Source organism: Choristoneura fumiferana, chromosome 28, assembly GCF_025370935.1.
Source record: "Choristoneura fumiferana chromosome 28, NRCan_CFum_1, whole genome shotgun sequence".
Classification (NCBI taxonomy): Eukaryota; Metazoa; Arthropoda; class Insecta; order Lepidoptera; family Tortricidae; genus Choristoneura; species Choristoneura fumiferana.
The window spans coordinates 5,236,689-5,258,981 of NC_133499.1; the positions used below are offsets into that span (position 1 = coordinate 5,236,689).

The 22,293-nt window shown below is 39.8% G+C and overlaps 1 protein-coding gene across 4 annotated transcripts in view; it reads right to left on the minus strand.

Annotated features, from left to right (window-relative positions):
- plx (PTB_TBC1D1_like and TBC domain-containing protein plx) overlaps positions 1 to 22,293 on the minus strand; it is a 79,417-nt gene that overhangs the window by 2,505 nt on the left and 54,619 nt on the right. For all 4 annotated transcript variants that reach the window (XM_074109292.1, XM_074109295.1, XM_074109294.1 and 1 more), the window contains 18 exons: positions 21,548 to 21,688; positions 20,311 to 20,985; positions 18,686 to 18,887; positions 18,196 to 18,318; positions 17,252 to 17,367; positions 16,507 to 16,598; positions 15,827 to 15,959; positions 15,329 to 15,455; positions 12,620 to 12,719; positions 11,074 to 11,192; positions 8,797 to 8,946; positions 7,233 to 7,400; positions 6,622 to 6,786; positions 4,883 to 5,034; positions 4,208 to 4,306; positions 3,243 to 3,396; positions 2,112 to 2,281; positions 717 to 863 (listed from right to left, as the gene is read on the minus strand). In XM_074109292.1, coding sequence (XP_073965393.1) covers positions 717 to 863; positions 2,112 to 2,281; positions 3,243 to 3,396; positions 4,208 to 4,306; positions 4,883 to 5,034; positions 6,622 to 6,786; positions 7,233 to 7,400; positions 8,797 to 8,946; positions 11,074 to 11,192; positions 12,620 to 12,719; positions 15,329 to 15,455; positions 15,827 to 15,959; positions 16,507 to 16,598; positions 17,252 to 17,367; positions 18,196 to 18,318; positions 18,686 to 18,887; positions 20,311 to 20,985; positions 21,548 to 21,688 — 3,033 coding nt within the window. The remainder of the gene's footprint in view (positions 1 to 716; positions 864 to 2,111; positions 2,282 to 3,242; positions 3,397 to 4,207; positions 4,307 to 4,882; positions 5,035 to 6,621; positions 6,787 to 7,232; positions 7,401 to 8,796; positions 8,947 to 11,073; positions 11,193 to 12,619; positions 12,720 to 15,328; positions 15,456 to 15,826; positions 15,960 to 16,506; positions 16,599 to 17,251; positions 17,368 to 18,195; positions 18,319 to 18,685; positions 18,888 to 20,310; positions 20,986 to 21,547; positions 21,689 to 22,293) is intronic.

The window sequence follows — 22,293 nt, forward strand, 5'->3', positions numbered from 1 at the left end:
AAAATCCCGTGGTAACTCCCACAAATTATCATCATGGTCTACATAGACGTTGTAGGTACTAAAACCGAGCGGTTTGAGATTACGGGTTTTATCCCAATTCCGTTGAGATATGGGAATAAAAAGTAGACTATGTGTTATTCCATTCGTCCAGCTATCTACATATCAAATATCACCCAAATCCATGCAATATCTTTTGCGTGAAGGATTAACAAACATCCAACCATCCTCACAAACTTCGCGTAAATCATTAGATACACCAGTTGAATTGAAATTCCGGGATTTTATTAAATTCTCGTGGGAATTCCGTAAAATTACATCGTGGTTTTCATTGGCGTTATATTATAACAAACATGCTAAATTTCATGACTACACCCAGCGGTTGCTATTTTGAGATTTAATCCCTATCCCGTGGGAATATCGGGATAAAAAGTAGCCTTTGTGTTATTCCAGATGTCCAGCTATCTACAAACTAAATTTCATGACTCTAAGCCCAGCGTTTATTGGTTCCAGATTTTATCCCTATCCCGTGGTAATAGCGGGATAAAAAGTATCCTATGTTTTAATCCATATAATAAACTAACTTTTTGCTTCATCCAAATCCGTCCTGCCGTTTCAGCGTAAAGAAATAACAAACATACTCACTCACTCACAAACTTTCACATTTATTATATTAGTAGGATAGTATACCATAAGATTACGTAGATAAGTGTCCTTACATCTAGCTCTGTGGACATTCGGGCGACGTTGGCTACCAGCCGTCGGTTGTCTTCGGTGACCGAAGCGAGACGGGGCATCTCCTCTCTCAGCACCGCGTATTCCACTGCGTAGTCGCAGAGTTGGCGGCTGATGTCAAGTGACATCACCTGGAGTGAGTGAGACGGTTAAACATAAATCATTTACTTATTATGTGTTTTTATTTACTTTCAACTATCCCTGTCTGTCACAAGTCCCATCTCGATGGCAGATATTGGTAGTTAACTTGGAAATGGTAAAAATATTCGCCTTTGTACTTCTCTCTATGTATTTTTGTTTTTTTTATATGCAATGAAGAGTTTCCATACACACATACAATATTTCCGCTTCGAAAAGACAATTCCTATTTTAAGATTGGTTTTTGGAATCTTTTTATTATTTGGTATTTTTTATTTCAACTCCAAATTTTTGTTACTTTTACGGTCATCCCGTAAAACCCATATCGAAAATACCAACAAAAATATAGATGCACAGAAAAACCAGAAAAATAAGACCAGCGCTGGGAATCGAACCCAGGTCCTCCACATTCAGTGCCGCGTGCCATACCGCTACACCACCGCTGGACAACCCAGCGTCCAGCAGCAGCAGCGTTGTCCAGCGGTGGTGTAGCGGTATAGCACGCGGTTCGATTCCCAGCGCTGGTCTTATTTTTCTGGTTTTTCTGTGCATCTATATTTCAGTTTGTATTTCCGATATGAATTCCTATTTTGTAGCTAGGTATCAAATCTGGGTACGAAATAGAAAAATCGTTCTCATTTAGTAGCTAGCTACAAGATGGGAAAGCAATACCCATTTCGTAGCTAGCTACAAGATGGGAAAGCAATACCCATTTCGTAGCTTACTACCCAATCTGGCTACGAGTTGGGGAAATCGTTCCCATTTGGTAGCTAGCTACAAGATGGGAAAGCAATACCCATTTCGTAGCTTACTACCCAATCTGGCTACAAGATGGGGAAATCGTTCCCATTTGGTAGCTCGCTACAAGATGGGTAAGCAAAATTCCTATTTCGTAGCTAGCTGCTAAATCTGGCTATAAGAGTTTTCTCTGTGTAATCAGATTGACGAGAAATTTAGCATACTGACTCGTAAGTTCGGTGACTATACAATAATGTATTAGTGAAGTTCCGGTGGTCATCATCATCGTATCAGCTTGCTTAGGACGTCCATTTGACATAGGCCTACCCCACAGACTTCCAGTTGCTTCGGTAGGAAACGGCCTGCATTCACCGTGAACCCGCGGCTTTAACCAGATCATCCGTCCATCTCATTGGTGGACGTCCTGCGCTGCCCTTACCGATCTGCGATCTCATTCGAGAACTTTCGAGAATTGTGATTGGATCTGGACTGTTAATACTAACCTTTTTCATTACTTTCTCATACAATCCCTTGTTGATATCAGGTAGCTTGTGTTTTAAGTATTCGGCTGCTTCTTCGCAGCTCTCGCAGAGCATTAGCCCGTCTCTATGCGCGGAGAGGAGAGCGAGCGAGACAGAAAACACGATGTCCAAGGACTCAAGGAAGATTAAATCTGGAAGAAAGACGGTTTGGGATTGACTAGCGTGTTTCGTGATCATGATCACCCAAACACTCATCCACTGACATACTATAACGTTTTCAACTTTCGTGATTTTCACTCAAAGTCAAAATACCACCAACGGGACTTATCACCGATCACTGATCAACCGGGACGATGGATATAAGCTTTCATCTTCGTTGAATCCTGTTATTATTAATAAGTATCGGCGTCGGGATGAATGTTCTGAGGGACGATCGGACGTTGTTAGTGTTGTGTGTGGGTGTGATGGGGTGACAAATAAAAATGACCAAGTGCGGGTAGTTTGTGATACGAGTGCCGGTAGTATTAGTGATCAAGTGCGGGTAGTTCGAAGGACTCGCGCTGCTAGGCAGACTTCACACCCCACACTTCAGTCTACTCGTGCGTGACCACGGCCACTGCAATATTGCCGAAACGTCGAGGTAAATATTACTCGTGTGTGTTAGCGTGATAAGTCCCGTTGGTGCTATTTTGACACACTATCACATATCTCATATTTTACCTACATATTCCCACACTCCAAATTCTGACACCAACACTAACAATTCCACATTTCTAATTCCCACTTTTAAAATCCTACACTATACAATTTCCAAATTCCCACACCCCACTTCCCACATTCCCACACACCGAAGACCTGCACGACGAAGACGAGTGGGAATTGTCAAGTGAAAAGCGTAAGCATCAACGGCGCCGGGTACAGCGCATGTCCATTGCCTCCAGCCAAGCGTGTAGCTCCAGTTAAAGGTCATCTCACGGGACACAGGACTCGCGCACTCCCATACTAACATACTCCCACACTAACAATTCTTCACTTATAATTCCCACTATTAAAATCCCCCATACACTCCCACACTTTAAAATTCCCTCACCGGATTTCCCACTACAGAAAATCCCACGCCCGAATTCCCACTCTTTTAAAATTCCCACTCACCGAAGACCCTCACGACGAAGCCGAGTGGGAATTGGCTAGTGAAAAGCGTGAGCATCCACGGTGCCGCGTACAGTGCCGGCGAGATGTCCAACGCCTCCAGCCGAGCGTGTAGCTCCGGCTCGTGGTCGCGGAGTAAGCGAGATAGCTGGTATAGCTAGAAAACGAAATTTTAGGACATATTAAAAAGAAAATGCAAAAATAGTAGATTGTACAACGAGAGCATAAAACGAGCGAGCTATTTTACCCGAGTCGTTCATATAGCCACCAGAGCTGGTACGGCGAGGGTGGATAGACACGCCGAGCGAAAAATGGGGTTAATGCTCGAGTTTTACACTCTGCTTTTCACTTCGATTGCGAGGAGATGAAATAGCATCAATAGAAGCAATTGCTCACTTACTAATGAACCTTTTATTTAAATTTTTTTTAGTAAGTATATAATTAAGTATACTTTTAAGTTTTATTGATTTATTTTGATTGATTTTTATTTTTATAAAAGTAAATTAAAAATTATTAAAAATATATGGAGAAACATTTTGCTTGTGGCTGTTGACACCTGATTATCTTGGTCTTCGAGGAAGATTTTATTTTATGCACTAGAGCATAAAAAGTAATTTTATGTCGCCTAGATCCAGCATAAACACGAACTTTACGAGCATGAGAAGTGAAAAAAGAATTCATAACCTAACCTAATCAACTTACAAAAATTGAGAACCCGACAATATCATTCAAAGGTCCATATCTCAAAAACGACTAAACTAGTTATAATGCAACATAGCTAAGAACCACCGCAAAGAAATTCGCTTTTACATAAAAACTGCATCGCAATCGGTCCATCTAATTGAGAGTTACAATACCACGGACAGACAGACAGAGTTGATTGGCATTAAACTTATAACACCCCTATTTTTATGTCGGCGGGAATTAAAAAACAAATTTTCTTAAAACGTTCAAAGCTGTTCAATTACCTGCACTTGTAAAGCGCTCATGTCAGGAAGGTATTGTTTCCGCAAACCACGTCGGAACATAAGATGGCGGAGCAGTATGAAGGCTTCGGCTTCCTCCGTCTGGAATTAGAAAATGATGTGTCAAAGACTATAGGGCCTATGTACGGGGGAGGCCCATGTATGGAGGAGGCCTATGTATGGGGGAGACCTATGTCCTATGGCTGATATAATGATGATGACGTCAAAGAGGTTTAACTTTTCTAAAACTTCGACAAAGGGTTTTTATCTTACAATGTAAACGATTTTTTTTAGGAAATCCCATGGGAATTCAGTTAAATTCCGTAATTTTGTGCTAAACTTCACACCTCTTTTTGCGTCGGCGGTTCAAAATATTCGTAAAATCGGTTGACGTGGTTTATTTTAGTAGTAGTACGGTAAAAAATTCCAGAGGTAGAATAGAAATATTTTATTCGCTTCTCGCACATTGCGTTAAACATAATAAAAAAAATACATAAATAAAATAATATACTTGCTTGTATATGCAAAATCGCGAGGTAATGGTGGATGAACGATGAACAATGTCCTAGTTATTGTCATCTTTAATTTTATATCAGATGTGACAGCAATGTGCCATCTATTGAACATTAGTAAGTCAAAAACTAGGACATATGCCTTTATACTAAATAAAATACTTACATGTAGCAATAGGACCCCAGCCACGAAACTGAGTCCCTGGCAGTAGCCCACATCGGGGTCCAGCAAGGAATACGCCTTCAGTATATTGTACAGCGCCAACTGGCCAGGACCCAGAGCTGAAGCGAAGTACGAGTGCTGAGGAAACGTACGACCTGGAAAAAAAATCAGAAGTTTCAAATTAACAATTTCATTTATGCAGGGTTTTAATTATAGTAGTCTGCCCCTAATAATCCTGACACCTGTTATCCTGGTACTGAATATGTCAGTGTTTTTGTTTTTTGACGTATTCAGTCAGGATTGACTTCTTAACGGCGAACTAATAACCTAATACTGAAAATCTCAGACACCCCAAGCTTTTTTTGCTAACTGTATTTTTTGTTGACTGTACTTCTATTGTCGTCCAACCTACAGATCAAGTCAATAAATAAATAAATATCACGGGACAATTCACACCAATTGACCTAGTCCCAAAGTAAGCTTAGCAAAGCTTGTGTTATGGAAATGAAATGAAATGAAATGAAATGAAATGAAATGAAATGAAATGAAATGAAATGAAATGAAATGAAATTATAATTATTATTGTGTTATGGGTACTAAGCAACGGATAAATATAATTATATAGATATAGATACATACTTAAATACATAGTAAACACCCAAGACCCGAGAACAAACATTCGTATTTTTCATACAAATATCTGCCCCGACACGGGAATCGAACCCGGGACCTCAAGCTTCGTAGTCAGGTTCTCTAACCACTAGGCCATCTGGTCGGCAATAAAAACTGGTGTGCATGGATGTTGAGGGCAATTGTATTGTAGACACTGAAACATTGTTATCATTGTACGTTAATTTCCATTGTGTTGTTTACAATATGTAATTGTATCGAATCAAATAAATAAATAATGTTTTCACATTGAACTTTGTCAAATATTTGTATTTATCCTGCTTTTTTTGCAGGTGGTAGGACCTCGTGCAAGGTCCGGCCGGATTGCTACCACCATCTTGCTCGCAATCCTGCCGTGAAGCAGCAGTGCTTGCGCTGTTGTGTTTCGGCGTGGAGAGTAAGACAGCCGGTGAAATCACTGGCACTTGAGGTATCCCATCTTAGGCCTCTAGGTTGGCAACGCATCTTCAATACCCCTGGTGTTGCAGATGTTTATGGGCGGTGATGATCTCTTACCATCAGGAGACCCACTTGCTCGCTTGCCATCCAGTAGAATAAAAAAAAAACTCAATTAATTTCAGTGCCCATCGTACAACCATTTTGACATTTGCCACTAAGTAATAAAGATTCATTTAAGCCGTGGTGGCCTAGTGGTTTGACCTATCGCCTCTCAAACAGAGGGTCGTGGGTTCAAACCCCGGCTCGCACCTCTGAGCTTTTCGAAATTCATGTGCGGAATTACATTTGAAATTTACCACGAGCTTTGCGGTGAAGGAAAACATCGTGAGGAAACCTGCACAAACCTGCGAAGCAATTCAATGGTGCGTGTGAAGTTCCCAATCCGCACTGGGCCCGCGTGGGAACTATGACCCAAGCCCTCTTGTTCTGAGAGGAGGCCTGTGCCCAGCAGTGGGACGTATATAGGCTGGGATGATGAATAAAGATTCCTATTATACACCACATTTGTAATAAATTATCTTGTAGACTCTTACCTTCCCAAGGAATGGTATTTCTCTTTAAAAAGTATACCTACCCTCTAAACCAAACTAATATTCTTATGCTTTAGAACTCACCCAAATCAATGAGTATGGCGTGCTGATGCTTCGTCAGTCCAGCTAGCAGAGCTTTATAGGACATCTGGTAGTTCGGGAACAGTTTGGCGTCGGGCGGAGGCGAGCGGAGGCACGCTTGCTCCGCTAGGAAGTACCATACGCCTCCGCGCGTCATGCGGGGTACACCTGGAATCATTCAATGTACAGAATCCCATAATAGGACTACTTTTATCGAAGGGTGAAGCTTAGTTCCCATGCAAATAATGTAATTAATCAGTCGCATTATTTGCTGAAGTCCAAAATAATAAAGTAGAATCAATTGAACTGCCACTTTAGAATCACATCTGCCTGTGATTGGTTCTAGTAAATTATTAACTACTGCATTATTTAATCTTGCATAATTCACTTCTGGCATGTTTCATCACTGTTTGAATTGTTTCTGATATTTTATGCAGCAGAAATCTGCTATGCCTGTATACCGTCTCTGTATATTGGAGCAAAATCAATTTCTGATAGAAATTAAGTTTGAGATTGGCTCTCTTCCATGGCTTGTGGGAACTCAATATCAAAACGACAAAATTTACTTTCCATACCCTGTTACATACTTGTTTTCTGTCTTTCTGTGTACTCACCCTGTATGACAGCTTGCGTAAGCATATGCCGATCAACCTCAGCTACAGGGTGTAATCTATCTCTCGAAGCTAACAAAGAGTCCCACATGACTGCCACGGCAGCGTCGCATACGCCAAGCTCCGTGTACTCCAGCTTTATTCTGCGAACCGCTGAGGATTCTTCACTTTCTAAAAAAAAAAAAAAAAACTGGTGACTTGGTAAAATGAACGAATTGAAAAATACGAATTGCTGCAGCTCTTGATGTAAGGGAAGATTTAATCTGTCATCTCCCAGGATAACAGGATCAAAGGAATTTGGGCACAAATTTGTGCCTCTGGGAGAGGACAGGTTAATTAAGGTAAATAGAAGATCCAGAAAAAGATGCATCGCGGTCAATCAACTTTAGTGTCCCTTGTTGCCATGGTGCTGTCTTCTGTGTCACTTACTAAAAGTAAGTATGATTTTTATGGAGCAAAAGTCCTCTAAAATTTAGTAGTTCTGATAGTTTGAAGGTAATGCTTTCATGGCTTATCTCTTGCATGCCAGTAGTATACATTCCAAATATTTTAAGCAAGTGTGTAGAATAACTTAAAAAGAATAACACTTTAAAGCTGATTGACCCATCTCAAGTTTTGGGCTCTAAATACTGTTGAAGTAGGATACGTGAAAGTACTAAACTAACATGGTTTTTAGGTTTTACAGTCTTAATATGTTTACAAATAGAATGTACAGCTTTGGACTCTCTACCAAAAATCGGCTAAATTCCATACGAGTCCTCAAATTCACGGAAAGTCCTTGCCTATCTTTAAATTTAGAAAGCGCAGGGAGCACTAAGTACTATCCGTTTAGCTTCCGTATAAATGTTGTAAGTGTCTTTCTATGTTGCTGTGTATTTATCTATTTATATCTGTTGTTATTACTCTAAACTGGTGAAAATTGCACCACTTTTTTTTTTTATTCGACTGGATGGCAAACGAGCAAGTGGGTCTCCTGATGGTAAGAGATCACCACCGCACATAAACATCTGCAACACCAGGGGTATTGCAGACGCGTTGCCATCCTAGAGGCCTAAGTTGGGATACCTCACGTGCTAGTAATTTCACCGGCTGTCTTACTCTCCACACCGAAATACAACAGTGCAAGCACTATTGCTTCACGGCAGGATTAGCGAGCAAAATGGTGGTAGCAATCCGGGCGGACCTTGCACAAGGTCCTACCACCTGCAACATCTACATTGCACACAACTAACATTGCTAAAATCTATTCCATACTTCTTTCTATTGTACTCGTAAAGATAGCATGGAGCAGCCTGAAGCGACAAGGTCATCATCATCATCATCATCATCATGTCAGCCGAAAGACGTCCACTGCTGGACGTAGGCCTCCCCCAAGGCTCTCCACTCAGACCGGTCTTGTGCTTTTCGCATCCACCGCGATCCCGCGATCTTAACCAGGTCGTCGCTCCATCTTGTTGGAGGTCTACCGACAGCTCGTCTCCCGGTCCGCGGACGCCATTCGACAAGGTCGCCTATTATTTTTTGTATAGTATCATCCTCCAAGGTTGTCTTTGAGTGACCAACTTACGTTTTAACTTAGCGTTCTCCCTTTCCATCCTCACCAATAGGACCGTCTGTTCTATAGCCATCTTCCACAGCAGACGCAGCTCCTCTCGGCTTCTCTTACCAGGCCGGGCGGTTGGGAGGTTCAACAGACTTTGGGGTGTTAGATCGCCTACTGGAAGAAAAATTATGGCATTATTCTGATTGTCGACCGGATATACATAAGTTGTTAGCCAAGGGACTACTAAGGTAGCGGCTGTGGGTTCGACCCGTCACGGGCAAATATGTGTATGATGAATACGATTGTTTGTACTTGAGTCTTGGATGTTATTTATGTATTGAAGTATTATCATTTATCTATATATCGAAGGTTGAAAGGCTAATCGATCTAAGAGACATTTTTTGGGATATTGAATATGATATACCTAGTGCCATCCACGAAGACGCGCGATTTTGACAAAATTAGCCATTAATGACATTGTAATAAAAACCACGGCACGCGTCAGAGTGAATGAAATATGTTCGGAATCAGAGAATTTTTCTTTGTCGTTTCAGCTATGTTTCAAAATTTTCACAAAAATGACGCTTAGATGAATGAGGGCTATCGCGTATGAATTCGCCGCTAGAGGCGCTAGTGTAGCGTGAGGTCTCCGAAATGTCAAATCTCATAGTTTTTGGGTGAGCTACGCGGGTTTATTTATAATTAGAATAATTTTGGGAATATTTTGCTTTACCTGAAATTAGTTAGGGCAATTATGCGATAAGGGGCAATGAATGTCTGTGTTCTGAGATAGTTTTGTCTTTCGAAAACTTTTGTCCTCCCTTTTTTCCGAACAAAACGGGACTACGCAAGACTGTGGTTGCTCGATATTTTTATGGTACGGTTTTAAGATGTATTAAATATGATTTTACTGTGATCTTTGTTTTCACGCCCGTAATAACAGACTTTGAAAGCGACACTTAAAAACCTCACGTAACAGTGGCGCCATCTAGAAATACAAAAAACGATAGCCCTCATTAGCCTAATAGCCTTTCAATCGTCGATATAAGTACAACCACAGGTACAACATATGTCTATCCGTTGTCTCGCACCCATAGTACAAGCTTTGCTCATTGGGGCTAGGTCATTTCGTGTTATTTGTCCTATATATTGTTTATTATTGTTGTACAAATGGACATGATAGCAACGAATAAATTAATATGAATAATACCTTTCCATATTTACTAGTTACCCGTGGCTTCGCTTTCGTAATCCATTAGATCGGGCAATCGAATTAGAGTTCTTGGGAAAGGGAATTTTCAAAAATTACATTATGGTCTTCATTGACATCACATTTATTGGTTGGGATTTTTAAGATTTTATCCCGGTCCCGTGGGAATGTCGAGATAACAAATAGTATAGTAAATATTATTCTGATGTATGAGCTATATTTATGCAAAGTTTCATTAAAATCCATTAAGTAGTTTTTGCGTAAAGATTAACTAATATCCATAAAGTCAAACTCATAATAAATAAAAAAGTGTAAAATTTTCGCATTCATAATATTAGAGGATAGTGGGAAGTGCGATAGTGGGATAGTGGAGAGTGGGAAAATGGAAGTGAAGTGGGAAAATGAGATATGGGATAGTGGGAAGTGGGAAAATAGAATAGTGGAGTGGTAAAATGAGATATGGGATAGTGGGAAGTGGGAAAATGGAATAGTGGAGTGGGAAAATGAGATATGGGATAGTGGGAAGTGGGAAAATGGAATAGTGGAGTGGGAAAATGAGATGTGGGATAGTGGGAAGTGGGGAAATGGAATAGTGGAGTGGGAAAATGAGATGTGGGATAGTGGAAAGTGGGGAAATGGAATAGTGGAGTGGGAAAATGAGATGTGGGATAGTGGGAAGTGGGAAAATGGAATAGTGAAGTGGGAAAATGAGATGTGGGATAGTGGGAAGTGGGAAAATGGAATAGTGGAGTGGGAAAATGAGATGTAGGATGGTGGGAAGTGTGAAAATTAAATAATGGAGAGTGGTAAAATGAGATGTGGGATAGTGGGAAGTGGGAAAATGGAATAGTGGAGTGGGAAAATGAGATGTGGGATGGTGGGAAGTGTGAAAATTAAATAGTGGATTGGTAAAATGAGATGTGGCATAGTGGGAAGTGGGAAAATGGAATAGTGAAGTGGGAAAATGAGATGTGGGATGGTGGGAAGTGTGAAAATTAAATAATGGAGAGTGGTAAAATGAGATGTGAGATAGTGGGAAGTGGGAAAGTGGAATAGTGGGACGTGGGATTCTATCGGATTTAATTAAATACCTTCGCCCTGCACGTCGGTTGGTTGTAAAACCTTCTCGTAGATGGCTTGGCGCCAGGTGGCGTCGGGTTCGATTCCCTGCTCAGTCGGGGCTGGACGGTTGTCACTCACTTTTAGGAAACTAAAAAAAAGAGCTGAATTTATACAATGTATGTATGTATGTACAAAAGCTCTGTATTGTACTGAAATAAAGAAACAAACGGCATTTACAAATGTTGAGATATATGTACAAGGGCGAACTTATCCCTTTAAGGGATCAGAATGTACTAAAACATGTATGAAAACAATTACTTTGCTCACCCGCGACCTTATGATAGTTACACTTAGGTGGGTATGTAAGAAATATGTGTTCATACAGTTCATCCACCTCGCACATCGTAAGAACACGCACAAATTACACAAATCCACCTATCACCACCACCACAATGCACTGACGCGTTTCGTACTCAACCAGAGCTCATCTTCAGAGCAACACAACCGTTCACCATGCTATCAGACGTTAGATGATGACCGGTTGTGTTGCTCTGAAGATGAGCTCTGGTTGAGGTCACAACGCTGTTTTTCAGTGAGACCCATTTAAAACTAAACACATTAAAACATACGCACACACACACTATGACGATACAAACATGTTATGTACTACATACCTATGTACAGTCGAACAAATTTGTGCTACTAATGTCATGTTGACATCTCATACCTTTGTCAAGGAAATCATAGTGAAATTGATTATTAAAAGGTTCCAGGTTATTGTTACGGTGAAGGAAAACATCGTGAGGAAGCCTGCGAAGCAATTCAATGGTGTGTGTGAAGTTCCCGATCCGCACTGGGCCCGCGTTGGAACTACTGCCCAAGCCCTCTCATTCTGAGAGGAGGCTGTGCCCTGCAGTGGGACGTATACCGGGTGTCGCTTGTAATATGAGCAAAAAATTAAAACATAGTTCGTTCTCGTTAAACTGAACAACATTAGTTCAGCGACTTTTAAAAATGATGGAGTCTTTGAATTTTCCTTTCTTCATACAAATTAAATATTGCTATCAATGTACGCCATCCTAGAACACAACTGACGTCGCCTGTCACACTACAAACATCAAGCATTTCGCTTTACATTGCTTCTACGAATAAACATAAAAGTGTAATAAGAAATAAATAAAATCGAGTACTGCCTTTTCGCAACGTAACGTTTGGCAACCTGTTTCATTTCGCAACTTTTCATTTCGCAAACTCTAAAACTGTAAATATTTCAGGATTTATTTCAGGGCCATCGTGTAGAACCCTTTAGGTTAGGTTAGGTTAGTTTTATAAAAATCCTGAAATATTTACAGTTTCAGAAATATTAAACAGTTGGGAAATGAAAAGTTGCGAAATGAAACAGGTTGCCAAACGTTATTCGCCGAAACATTAGTAAACCAAATAAAATATTATTTTTAAAAGTCGCTGAACTAATGTTGTTCAGTTTGTGGAGTATGATCTATGTTTTAATTATTTGCTCATATTACAGGCCACACCCGGTATAGGCTGGCGTGACGTAAGTTCGTTGTGACTTACATGTCCATCATTGGCGAATTCACTACTTCTTCTTTTAGCTCTTCTTCTTCTTCCTCGGCAGGCGGGGTCATGTTGGAAGGCTTCGGGGAGGGGGGAGGGTCTGTGACGACAAAAAATATACATTATTTGATGATCAGCATAGATACTCTGATCGAGCCTTAACTCGAAGCTTCGCTCGCGTCAACCATAAGGCTCCGTCTCCACCAGAGATGTGCGAGGATGTGTAGCGAGGGGGTCCTTAACGGCTCTCATACTTATTGGAAGTCCGAATGTAATATATCTCAGAACGATCGTTTGTCATAACTTTTTTTTAGGGTTCCGTAACCATAGTGCTAGAAAGCTGTAATTTTGCACGAATATAGGTATATGTAAATTATGCCGACAAAATAGTACAAGAAAAACTCAAAAAAAAAATTTTTTTATTGTACCTCCCATAGATGTAAAGTGGGGGTGATTTTTTTTTCTCATCCAATCTTGTAGTATAGGGTATCGTTGGATTAGATCTATTAAAACTATTACGGGGTTGCTACAACGATTTTTCGATTCAGTGATTTGTTTTCGAAATATTCAACTTTAAAGAGAGCGCCCCCCCCTCTAAAATCAAAACCGGCGGGTGGAAAAATTTGAAAAAAATCATGATGGTAGTAAGTATATCAAACTTACAAGGAAAACTATAACGGTTAAGTTTTCTTGATAATTATTAGTAGTTTAAGAGTAAATAGCAGCCTAAGGTATAAAATATCCATCCATCTTAGGCCTCTAGGTTGGCAACGCATCTGCAATCCCCCTGGTGTTGCTGGTGTCTATGGGCGGTGGTGATCTCTTATCATCAGGAGACCCACTTGCTCGTTTGCCATCCAGTTGAATAAAAAAATAATATATATATATACCTAAACTTGGGATTTTCCGTACAAAATCCGAAATCCTTAAAAAAATATTCCTTATTTTTTTCGTAATGGCTACGGAACCCTATTTCGGGTGTGTCCGACACGCTCTCTGATTCCAATAATTGCCCAGAATTGTTATAAAACAAACCTAACCTAACCTATAGTAAGGTTTCATACTGTAAGGTTTGAGTGGGATAAAATTTATGACAAACGATGATTCGGACAGAAGTTACGGTATGACTAGCGAAAAGTATAGTATGCGAACTTTGGCGCTCCCGTGGTGAGGATGTGTTTATCATAAACCAATAGAGACGCTGCATTTACCTAGCATCGTTCCGCTCAGCTGTTCAACTAGCGATGTGCTGTGCGAGGACAGCTAAATGAAGCGTTGCTATTGGTCCATGAGAAACACATCCCCTCAACACATCCTCGCAAATCTATGGTGGAAACACAGCCTAACATTTGACAGAATTGAAATACCGGGATTTTACTCCATGGGAATTTTAGTGATTTCCATTTACGTCGCATGACAAATGTTGTTGTTATGAATTGTTAAGATTGTTTTTTTTTAATCTTTTTGAATTTTTTATTTCAATTCCAAATTTATTTTGTTACTTTTACGGTCATCCCGTAAAACCCGTATTGAAAATACAAACTGAAATATAGATGCATAGAAAAACCAGAAAAATAAGACCAGCGCTGGGAATCGAACCCAGGTCCTCGGCATTCCGTGCCACTAGCTATACCACTACACCACCACTGGACAGTGATACAGACACGAATTTCTCCTATACACCACATATCTCAGCTTGTTTGTTTTCTTATTTAGTCACTTAAGCAGCGACACTAGCGACATCTATGCTGTAGCCCTCATCGAGAAACTTTCAGCACCCCATTGGAACTAACCGCTCACCCGGACAAGAGATGTCGTTATTAAGCAAACAATTAAGATTGTTTTTTTGGAATCTTTTTGTATTTTTTTTTATTAAGATTCCAATTTTTTTGTTACTTTTACGGCCATCCCGTAAAACCCAAAAACCCATATCGAAAATACAAAGTGAAATATAGATGCATAGAAAAACCAGAAAAATAAGACCAGCGCTGGGAATCGAACCCAGGTTATTTTTCTGGTTTTTCTATGCATCTATATTTCAGTTTGTATTTTCGTTATGAATTGTTGTTTTTACAAGTTACCTACAAGCTATTATTTAACTTGTAATGTATGTGCAGGCCAAACATTGCAAGTTTTTGAGCCACTCCCAGATTGACTTGAAATTCAACATACTTATGTAAATCTGGTGACAATACAATAATCTGACAGTGACATGCTTGCCTTGCGTGCATGCAGTGACGGAACTCCTCAATGGCACCGACTTGAAATTTGGTACGGAAATGTAGTTTGGATGATAGTGTAAGTACAGTCAATAAAAAGTACAGTCAACAAAAGAAGCTAGTATTAAAAATTACGTTTTTACAAGCTTTTATTTAGTCTCACCTGACCCGATGGTCTGTCTGTCTGTCTGTAATCAAATCTTGCAAGTAAAATTCGACCAACTTCCAGTAGTCGGATTGACTTGAAATTTGCCATACTTATGTAAATCGCGGGACAATACAATAATCTGGTAGTGACATCCAATTAGTCCAGCCAGGATCGTCTCCGCAGGGCGGAACTCTTCAACGGTTAATAGCAGGGACTTGAAATTTGGTATTCAAATGTATTTTGGGTGACAATGCAAGTAAAGTCGACAAAAAGTACAGTCAGCAAAAACCTCGTTTTTTTTACCAAAAACTTATTGTTTTTGTTGGGATAACTATTACTGACCACTGCTACCATTTCCGTGCACCGCAGGCGACAGCGACTTGCATCTACCGTTGTCCGGTGACAGTATCTCTGGCACTGATGTGTCTGATGCTGTATCCACTATAGTAGTAGGTAAGGGGGACGCCTCCTGGAAAAGTGGGGGGCGTTTAAATAAATAAAAAAAATAAACTGTTTATCAGTCAAATCAGAATAACATTACAGAATTTTATAATTACTTAGTTAATAATTTTTATTATTTAAGAGTTTATATCAAGGAGTGTGAAGGGCGGGCGAGCCCTCATCTATAATCCATACTTAATATTATAAATGCGAAAGTGTGTGTGTTTGTGTGTGTTTGTCCGTCTTTCACGTCGAAACGGAGCGACGGATCGACTTGATTTTTGACATAGAGATAGTTTATGGGCCAGAGAGTGACATAGGCTACTTTTTAACGCGGGAAAATGCACAGTTCCCGAGGGAACAGCGCGCGATAACCGAATTCCACGTATATATCAATACCTTTTTTACATGCAGTATGCCATCATCACGACTTGCTTTCCTCTTCAAGAAATGGTCGAATCCACTGGTAAGAGAGCGCCGGGCTTTCATGAATATAGTGGTGCCACCTAGATACTGGTTGAGGAACTCCGACCTGAAAGTTAAGTTTTGCTTGGTTACATTTTGTTGTAGTGAAATAAAAACCGGACTGCCTCAAAAAAAAACTAAAAAGTATTGTTACAATAAACCATCAAAACCATCCCTATTTACTCGCTGAAGTCCTTTAAAAATATGTATTATATATATCGTATTATATATCCTATGTCACTCAGATAGTATTGACGAATCTCATACCTTATGGACACAATCCTATTCTAACAACAACCGCTGGGCTTATAGTCATGAAATTTGGTATGTAGGTAGCTGGACGTTTGGAATTAAACATAGGCTACTTTTTATTCCTATATTCCTACGGGATAGGGATAAAATCTTCAAATTTCAACCACAGGGTTTAGAGTCATGACATTTTGTAGGTATAGTTGTTCTAAACACAAACCTCAATGAATATGACGAAATTTTGGGATTTCCCAGGTAACTACCAGATTGAATAGTTTACGCGTTTAGTAGTACGCGTGCGAAGCCGCGGGTAAACTCTAGTTTCATTATATACTTAACTGGTTGTAACTTATTTGGTGGTTTACCTGTTTTCTGCTGTATCGTGGACGTGCCGAGTCTGCTTCTCCTCGCAGTGTGCACGAAGCAGCATCATCAGGAAAGCGTTGTGCTCGCTCACCTAAATATTATTTGTACCATAAAGTTAACCACCAAAAAATATTTTAACCACCAAAAACTATAAATTTGGTAATAAGTGAAAGGCTAATTTTCCTTTCATCATCATCCCGGCCTATAAATGTCCAAATGTTGGGCACAGGCCTCCTGTCAGAATGAGAGAGCTTTGGCCCAGTGTAGATCGAAAACTTCACACACATAATTTAGAGCAGGGTTTCTCAAACTTATGGCTCCACGTACCCCTGTTAAAGTTTCCAGACGGATAGCGAACCCCTAACCCCCCCCCCCTCAAAGAAAGTAATAAAATTGTCTGTTGGAGAAACTAAGGTTATTTTTATTTCAATCATCATCATAATATAATGTATATTATTTATTTCAATAAAAGGTAACAAATATAGGTAAGAATCATCTACAAATAACAAACAAATAAGTAACAAATTTGGAGTTGAAATAAAAAAAGACTCCAAAAACCAATCTTAATCATCTTGCTAGTCTTGCAGCCTGGTGGTTTTTGGAGTCACGTAAACCTTGTCGCGAACCCCCTACCGTCGAATAGCGAACCCCTAGGGGTTCGCGTACCCCACTTTTGAGTAACCCTGATTTAGAGCATTGCGATCTCTTCCTTCACCATACGTCTCATGGCTCATGATGCCTCACCTCGTACATATGATTGGTTCCTCCCTGATACTTGGTGATGATAAGATCCTGTTCATCTTCAGGGAGCTGTTCTATACGCCGAAGGATGAAAGCGTGGGTTTTCTTTTCGTTCATACCTGGAGAAACAAAAAAAGAACTAAAAAAAGTAAACGTTATCCCCCCCCCCTCCCCCCTAGCAACACAAATTTATGAAAACCATTGGTTTGGCGGAATTGGACGAAACTCTGACTTGAAAATACAAGCTGAAATATAGATGCACAGAAAAACCAGTAAAATAAGACCATCACTGGGAATCGAACCCAGGTCCTCGGTATTCCGTACCGCGTGCTATACCGCTACACCACTGATGGTCAAAGACCACCACTGATGGTGGTAAAAGTAAAAATTTGGAATTGATTTTTTTTTTAAATACAAAAAGATTCCAAAAAAAAACAATCGAAACTCTGACGTTATCAACCAAATTGAATTAAAAAATAAATAAAACGAATAAATGAAACGAATTTCTCACTGGCAGAACCGGAATTACCTTACTAATTACCTTGTTTATGTTGAAGTTATCGGCTGATATTTGTTACTTCTGTTAAATTACCCTTTTTGTTTTGTTTTTTTTTCTTTTTTCGCTCATTCCATAAAATAGTAATGTATTAAATAATTTTAAGTTCTCATGTAAGTGAATTGTTAAATTCTTAATGGGAATAAAGAATCTTAAACCTTAAATAAATGTTAAAATTGTTTTCTAATACTTAATTAACTTTTCTTTTCATAAAAATACTAAAAAGGATCGGTAATTTGGCGAATTTGGACACTCAATATTCATCATCATCATCATCGGCCTATCTTAGTCCACTGCTGGACATAGGCCTCTCCAGTTGTACGCCACTGAGCACTCAATATTAAATGCATCTAAAGATGAAATCATCCACATAAAAACAGGTCCGCTTTACCTTCAACATCATGGCACAGCCTATGGTACCACAGCATAGGGCAATGCTCGCAAGTCATGTTGGGGGACTTCTCTCTGGATTTCTTGAGGATTTCTGCATGCGCCACGAACGCCTGTTTGATAGCTAAAACAAATAATCTAAACTTAATGTTTTAAATAAAAAAAATAAAAAACCGGACTGCCTTAAACAATCTAATAAAAAAAAAAAAAAAAAAACCGTCGCTCTCTTGCCACCGTCAATGTGCCAGCGCTACTGGGGCCACCAGGCATCACAAGGGATGACGGCAAGAGAACAGACGGAATGTCATTGATTCCGTAGAAATTGGGTTGTGTGCTGGTGTGGGATGCTACTTGCGTAGACACACTTGCTCCCTCCCACATCCGCAAAAAAACGGTGCGCATACGGTGCGTCACTGCGATTCCGTGCCGTCACTGTTTTTTAAGCAGCGGTTTGGTCGCACCTTTACATGATTATTTTGAACTTTACGTACCATTGACCACCTCATTCGCCACCGACACGCTCTCACACTTGAAAACGTAAGCAGCGTACGACTCATTGGTCTCCCTGCAGACGAACCCGAAATGGTCCTTATTGAAACGTCCCAGGACGCAGCTGGCCACGTCTTTAAAGGCCCGGTGTAGCAAGATCTGCTTTCTATCCGGGCTTATGAGGCGGAGCTCTGAACGGCCGACCTGGAAATGGAAAGTACAGAAGAAGTGTCCTAGCATCTTAGGCCCTGGACTACTAAGTGCAAAGTTCGGACCATAGTAAAAGGGAACAAGTAGGTCCACCCTTTAGGAGACTTAACTGCCTACTCCAGCGCGGACGTTTAGGGTTGTTGACGTCTATTTTAGATTAATTAACTACCGGCAAATATTTTTAGTACGAAAGTTAACTTAAAATTGCCTTAGGCACTTGTCTCACCGCCAGCGAGGAAACGATTGGCTATCGACTATTTTCTCGCTCAAGAAACGAACAAAAGATATAAGATCCTGTGTGAGTAAAAGAGACACAAATATTAATAGTTGATCGCTGGCTGTTCACACTGTCGGCGAGAACTCGCTCTTACATCTTTTGTCGCAGCGACAAGAGCTATAAAACTCGCTGAGCTATAGATACTCGCTCAGCGATGTCAGCTTGGCGGCCGCCCCGGACGAGCGAGTCGAGTGGAGCGAGTAATCGCCCGTTGCACGCGAACACTCGCTTACAGCCCAGCGACAAAACTACACTCGCTTCTCGCTGCTCGCCCACTGGTTTCTAGTTACTCGCTCTACTCGCTTCTCGCTCATCGTCGGCGGTGGGACAAGTGCCTTATGTCTGTGTCTAGAGAAACCAGACAGATTCTATGCCGTATTATTATTATTATTATATACTATTATATACTGATAGACTAGGGACCATGTTAGATTCCCGGTTATGTATGAAAGTTAGATCAAAAAATTTGAATGCCATTTTTATTAAATCTAAAATCGAAGCCATGGTTCCTAAGAACAGATTTCGCTATCTCTCATAGTTTCTGATTTCTCCCTACTGACCCATTTGGATTGATCACCCTGTATACATCCCACGGCTGGCCACAGGCTTCTTCTCAGTAGAAGGCTTAAGTCGTAGTTTCGGGTCCAAAGTGGATTGGGAACTTTACAACACACCTTGTATTGCTTCGTGGGTTTTGTGGAGGCCCTGTACTACGAAGAGCAAAATTCGAACTTTGTATCTTGCCGTCCCGCTGACACTTGTGTTATTTAATACGAGAGTGAGAGGGAGGGTACGATACGAACTTCGATTTTCGAATTTCGTGGTAGCACCCCTGGTTTCCGCCAGTGTAAAGCTAGTTGTAAATAACGAATGAAATTTTGCACACGAATTTCAAAAAAATCAGTGATGCGTGCCCGAATTAGAACCCACAGTCTTCTATTGACAAGTCATTATGTCAAATCAATAGGCCACCACGGCTATTTCCAGTTTTAAGTTATAGTTTTCTAATCAATTAATTTATAATATCGGAATGTTCCAATATTCCTATATTCAGGAATGTTTCTGAGAAGCATCTCTACTCGGCATTTCGGTTAATTTCCAGAGAGAAGAGACAGGGTTGTATAACTTAGCTAATCTTACCTGAAATAACATAGTCCTATTTTGTTCCCCAATCACTTGCGTTATAGGAGTGTTCAAACTAATATTACCTATTGAAGCAGACCTATCTCTCAAAAAAGATTTATTCTCCGGCATCGAAGGCCTTCTATTATCCACACCTTCCTTACTCTTCACCGTTTTAATTTCTTCAAAAGTAATATTATTTGACCCATCCGCTTCAGCAATAGTTGCTTTCTCATTTAAATCCAACTTCAAATCTAATTTGTTTCTTGTGTTTTCTTTAAATATCAGTGGGTCTACAACTTCAGTTATATTTTTATCTTGTTTCTCAAATTCTTTGTCTGATAGAAAGTTGGTCTGACAGAATTGCGTGATAGAAGAAGCTGTTTCTGATATAATCGATCTAATTTCTTCATTCTTCTCTTCATCTTCTTTAACTGTTCCTAGATTAGGTACATTGAATATTACGTCATTATTTTTTCTACCGTTGACCCTTTCTTTGGTAAAATTTTCGAATTCTTGGTCTACGTCTGTGTTATCTGTCTTTACTATGTCTGGCAGATTGTTGGTGCTTTTCCAAAGGTTTTTGTCAGGCTCAAGAGGAGTATTGGAGACAGACTCACTTAATTTTTTATCCAGTGATTCAGTCTTTTTGTCGGTCAAGTTTTCTGTTGAGTCAGTTGTGTAGATTGAGGTCTGTAAAAAAGAGAAAATTTACGAGTTTTACAAATCTTATTAAAAGTCAATGCAAACTTTGGAAACTTTTATGAATGTGTTTGTAGTTGAGGGTCCCGTAAATTCTGGAAACTCAACTGCTAAGTTTTATGTGAGTGTTGTTTAAACAATTCACGCAAAAAATTGTGATAATAATGGTCATAGCGATGATGAAGTGAATAAGTTAAAATCAAAGTCATTATCATCAAAAGCAAAATGTTGGTCTGCATTTATCATACGTGAAACACACTTTTCACCAGTAGTTAAGATGCAAAGTATACAGGTATAACGAACAAATCATAAACAAACACACCTAATAATTACTACAAAAGTCAATAAAGTTGTTGTTAATATCATTAAATATCACTGCAACCAAGATTAATTAAATTCTACCAAATATTAAAGCTTAAATACAAATTTTTATTTATAATTACAAATAAAAGTGTTAATAAAACTACAGATAAATAATATATCATTATTTAAAGATGATGAACGTGATGATGATGATGATAATGAAAGTTTTGGTGATGATGCCAGGACTTACACCAGTGGAAGACAGCAGGCTGTGCCGGCGCCGGTTCTTGGCTTTATCTGCCTCGTGCTGCGCGAACTTGATCAGAGCATCATCTATCAGGGATTCCGGCACTTTCCGTTGGGATATGCGGACTTTTCCGATGTAAAGCACCTGGGAATACCAATAATTAAGTATATAACCTTTTATTGATCAATAAGTTTTTGTTAAAAATTTAGTTCTGTTACAAACTTTTTTGCTGACTGTACTTGAATTTTCATCCAAACTACATTTCGCATTAAATTTCAAGTCGATGCCATTAACCGTTGAAGAGTTCCGTCCTGCGGGGACCATCCTAACCGGACTACCAGAATTTCACTACCACATTAACGTAATGTCACCGGATTTACCTTAGTGTGACAAATTTCAAGTTAATCCGACCACTGAACCACACAATGAACTTGCAAGACTTGACCCAACAACAACAGGGCAAGCTAAATAAAAAGCTTATAAAAACGGAACCTTTATGGGGTCACTTTGTTGTCCATCGTCAAGGCCCTTTTTCTCTAACCCGTGGAGGTACCAAGCTGAATTTAATATCAAACACTCAGGACCGCTTCACCTCGAAGACGAGAAAAAAACAAATTTCTGAGTCAACGCAATCAAAAGCCGCAGTCAGCAAAAAAGAGCTTGTTTCAGTAGTAGATTGTATAACGAGAGCATAAAACGAGCCATTTTACCCAAGACGTTCATAATAGCCATCCAAGCCGGCACGCGAG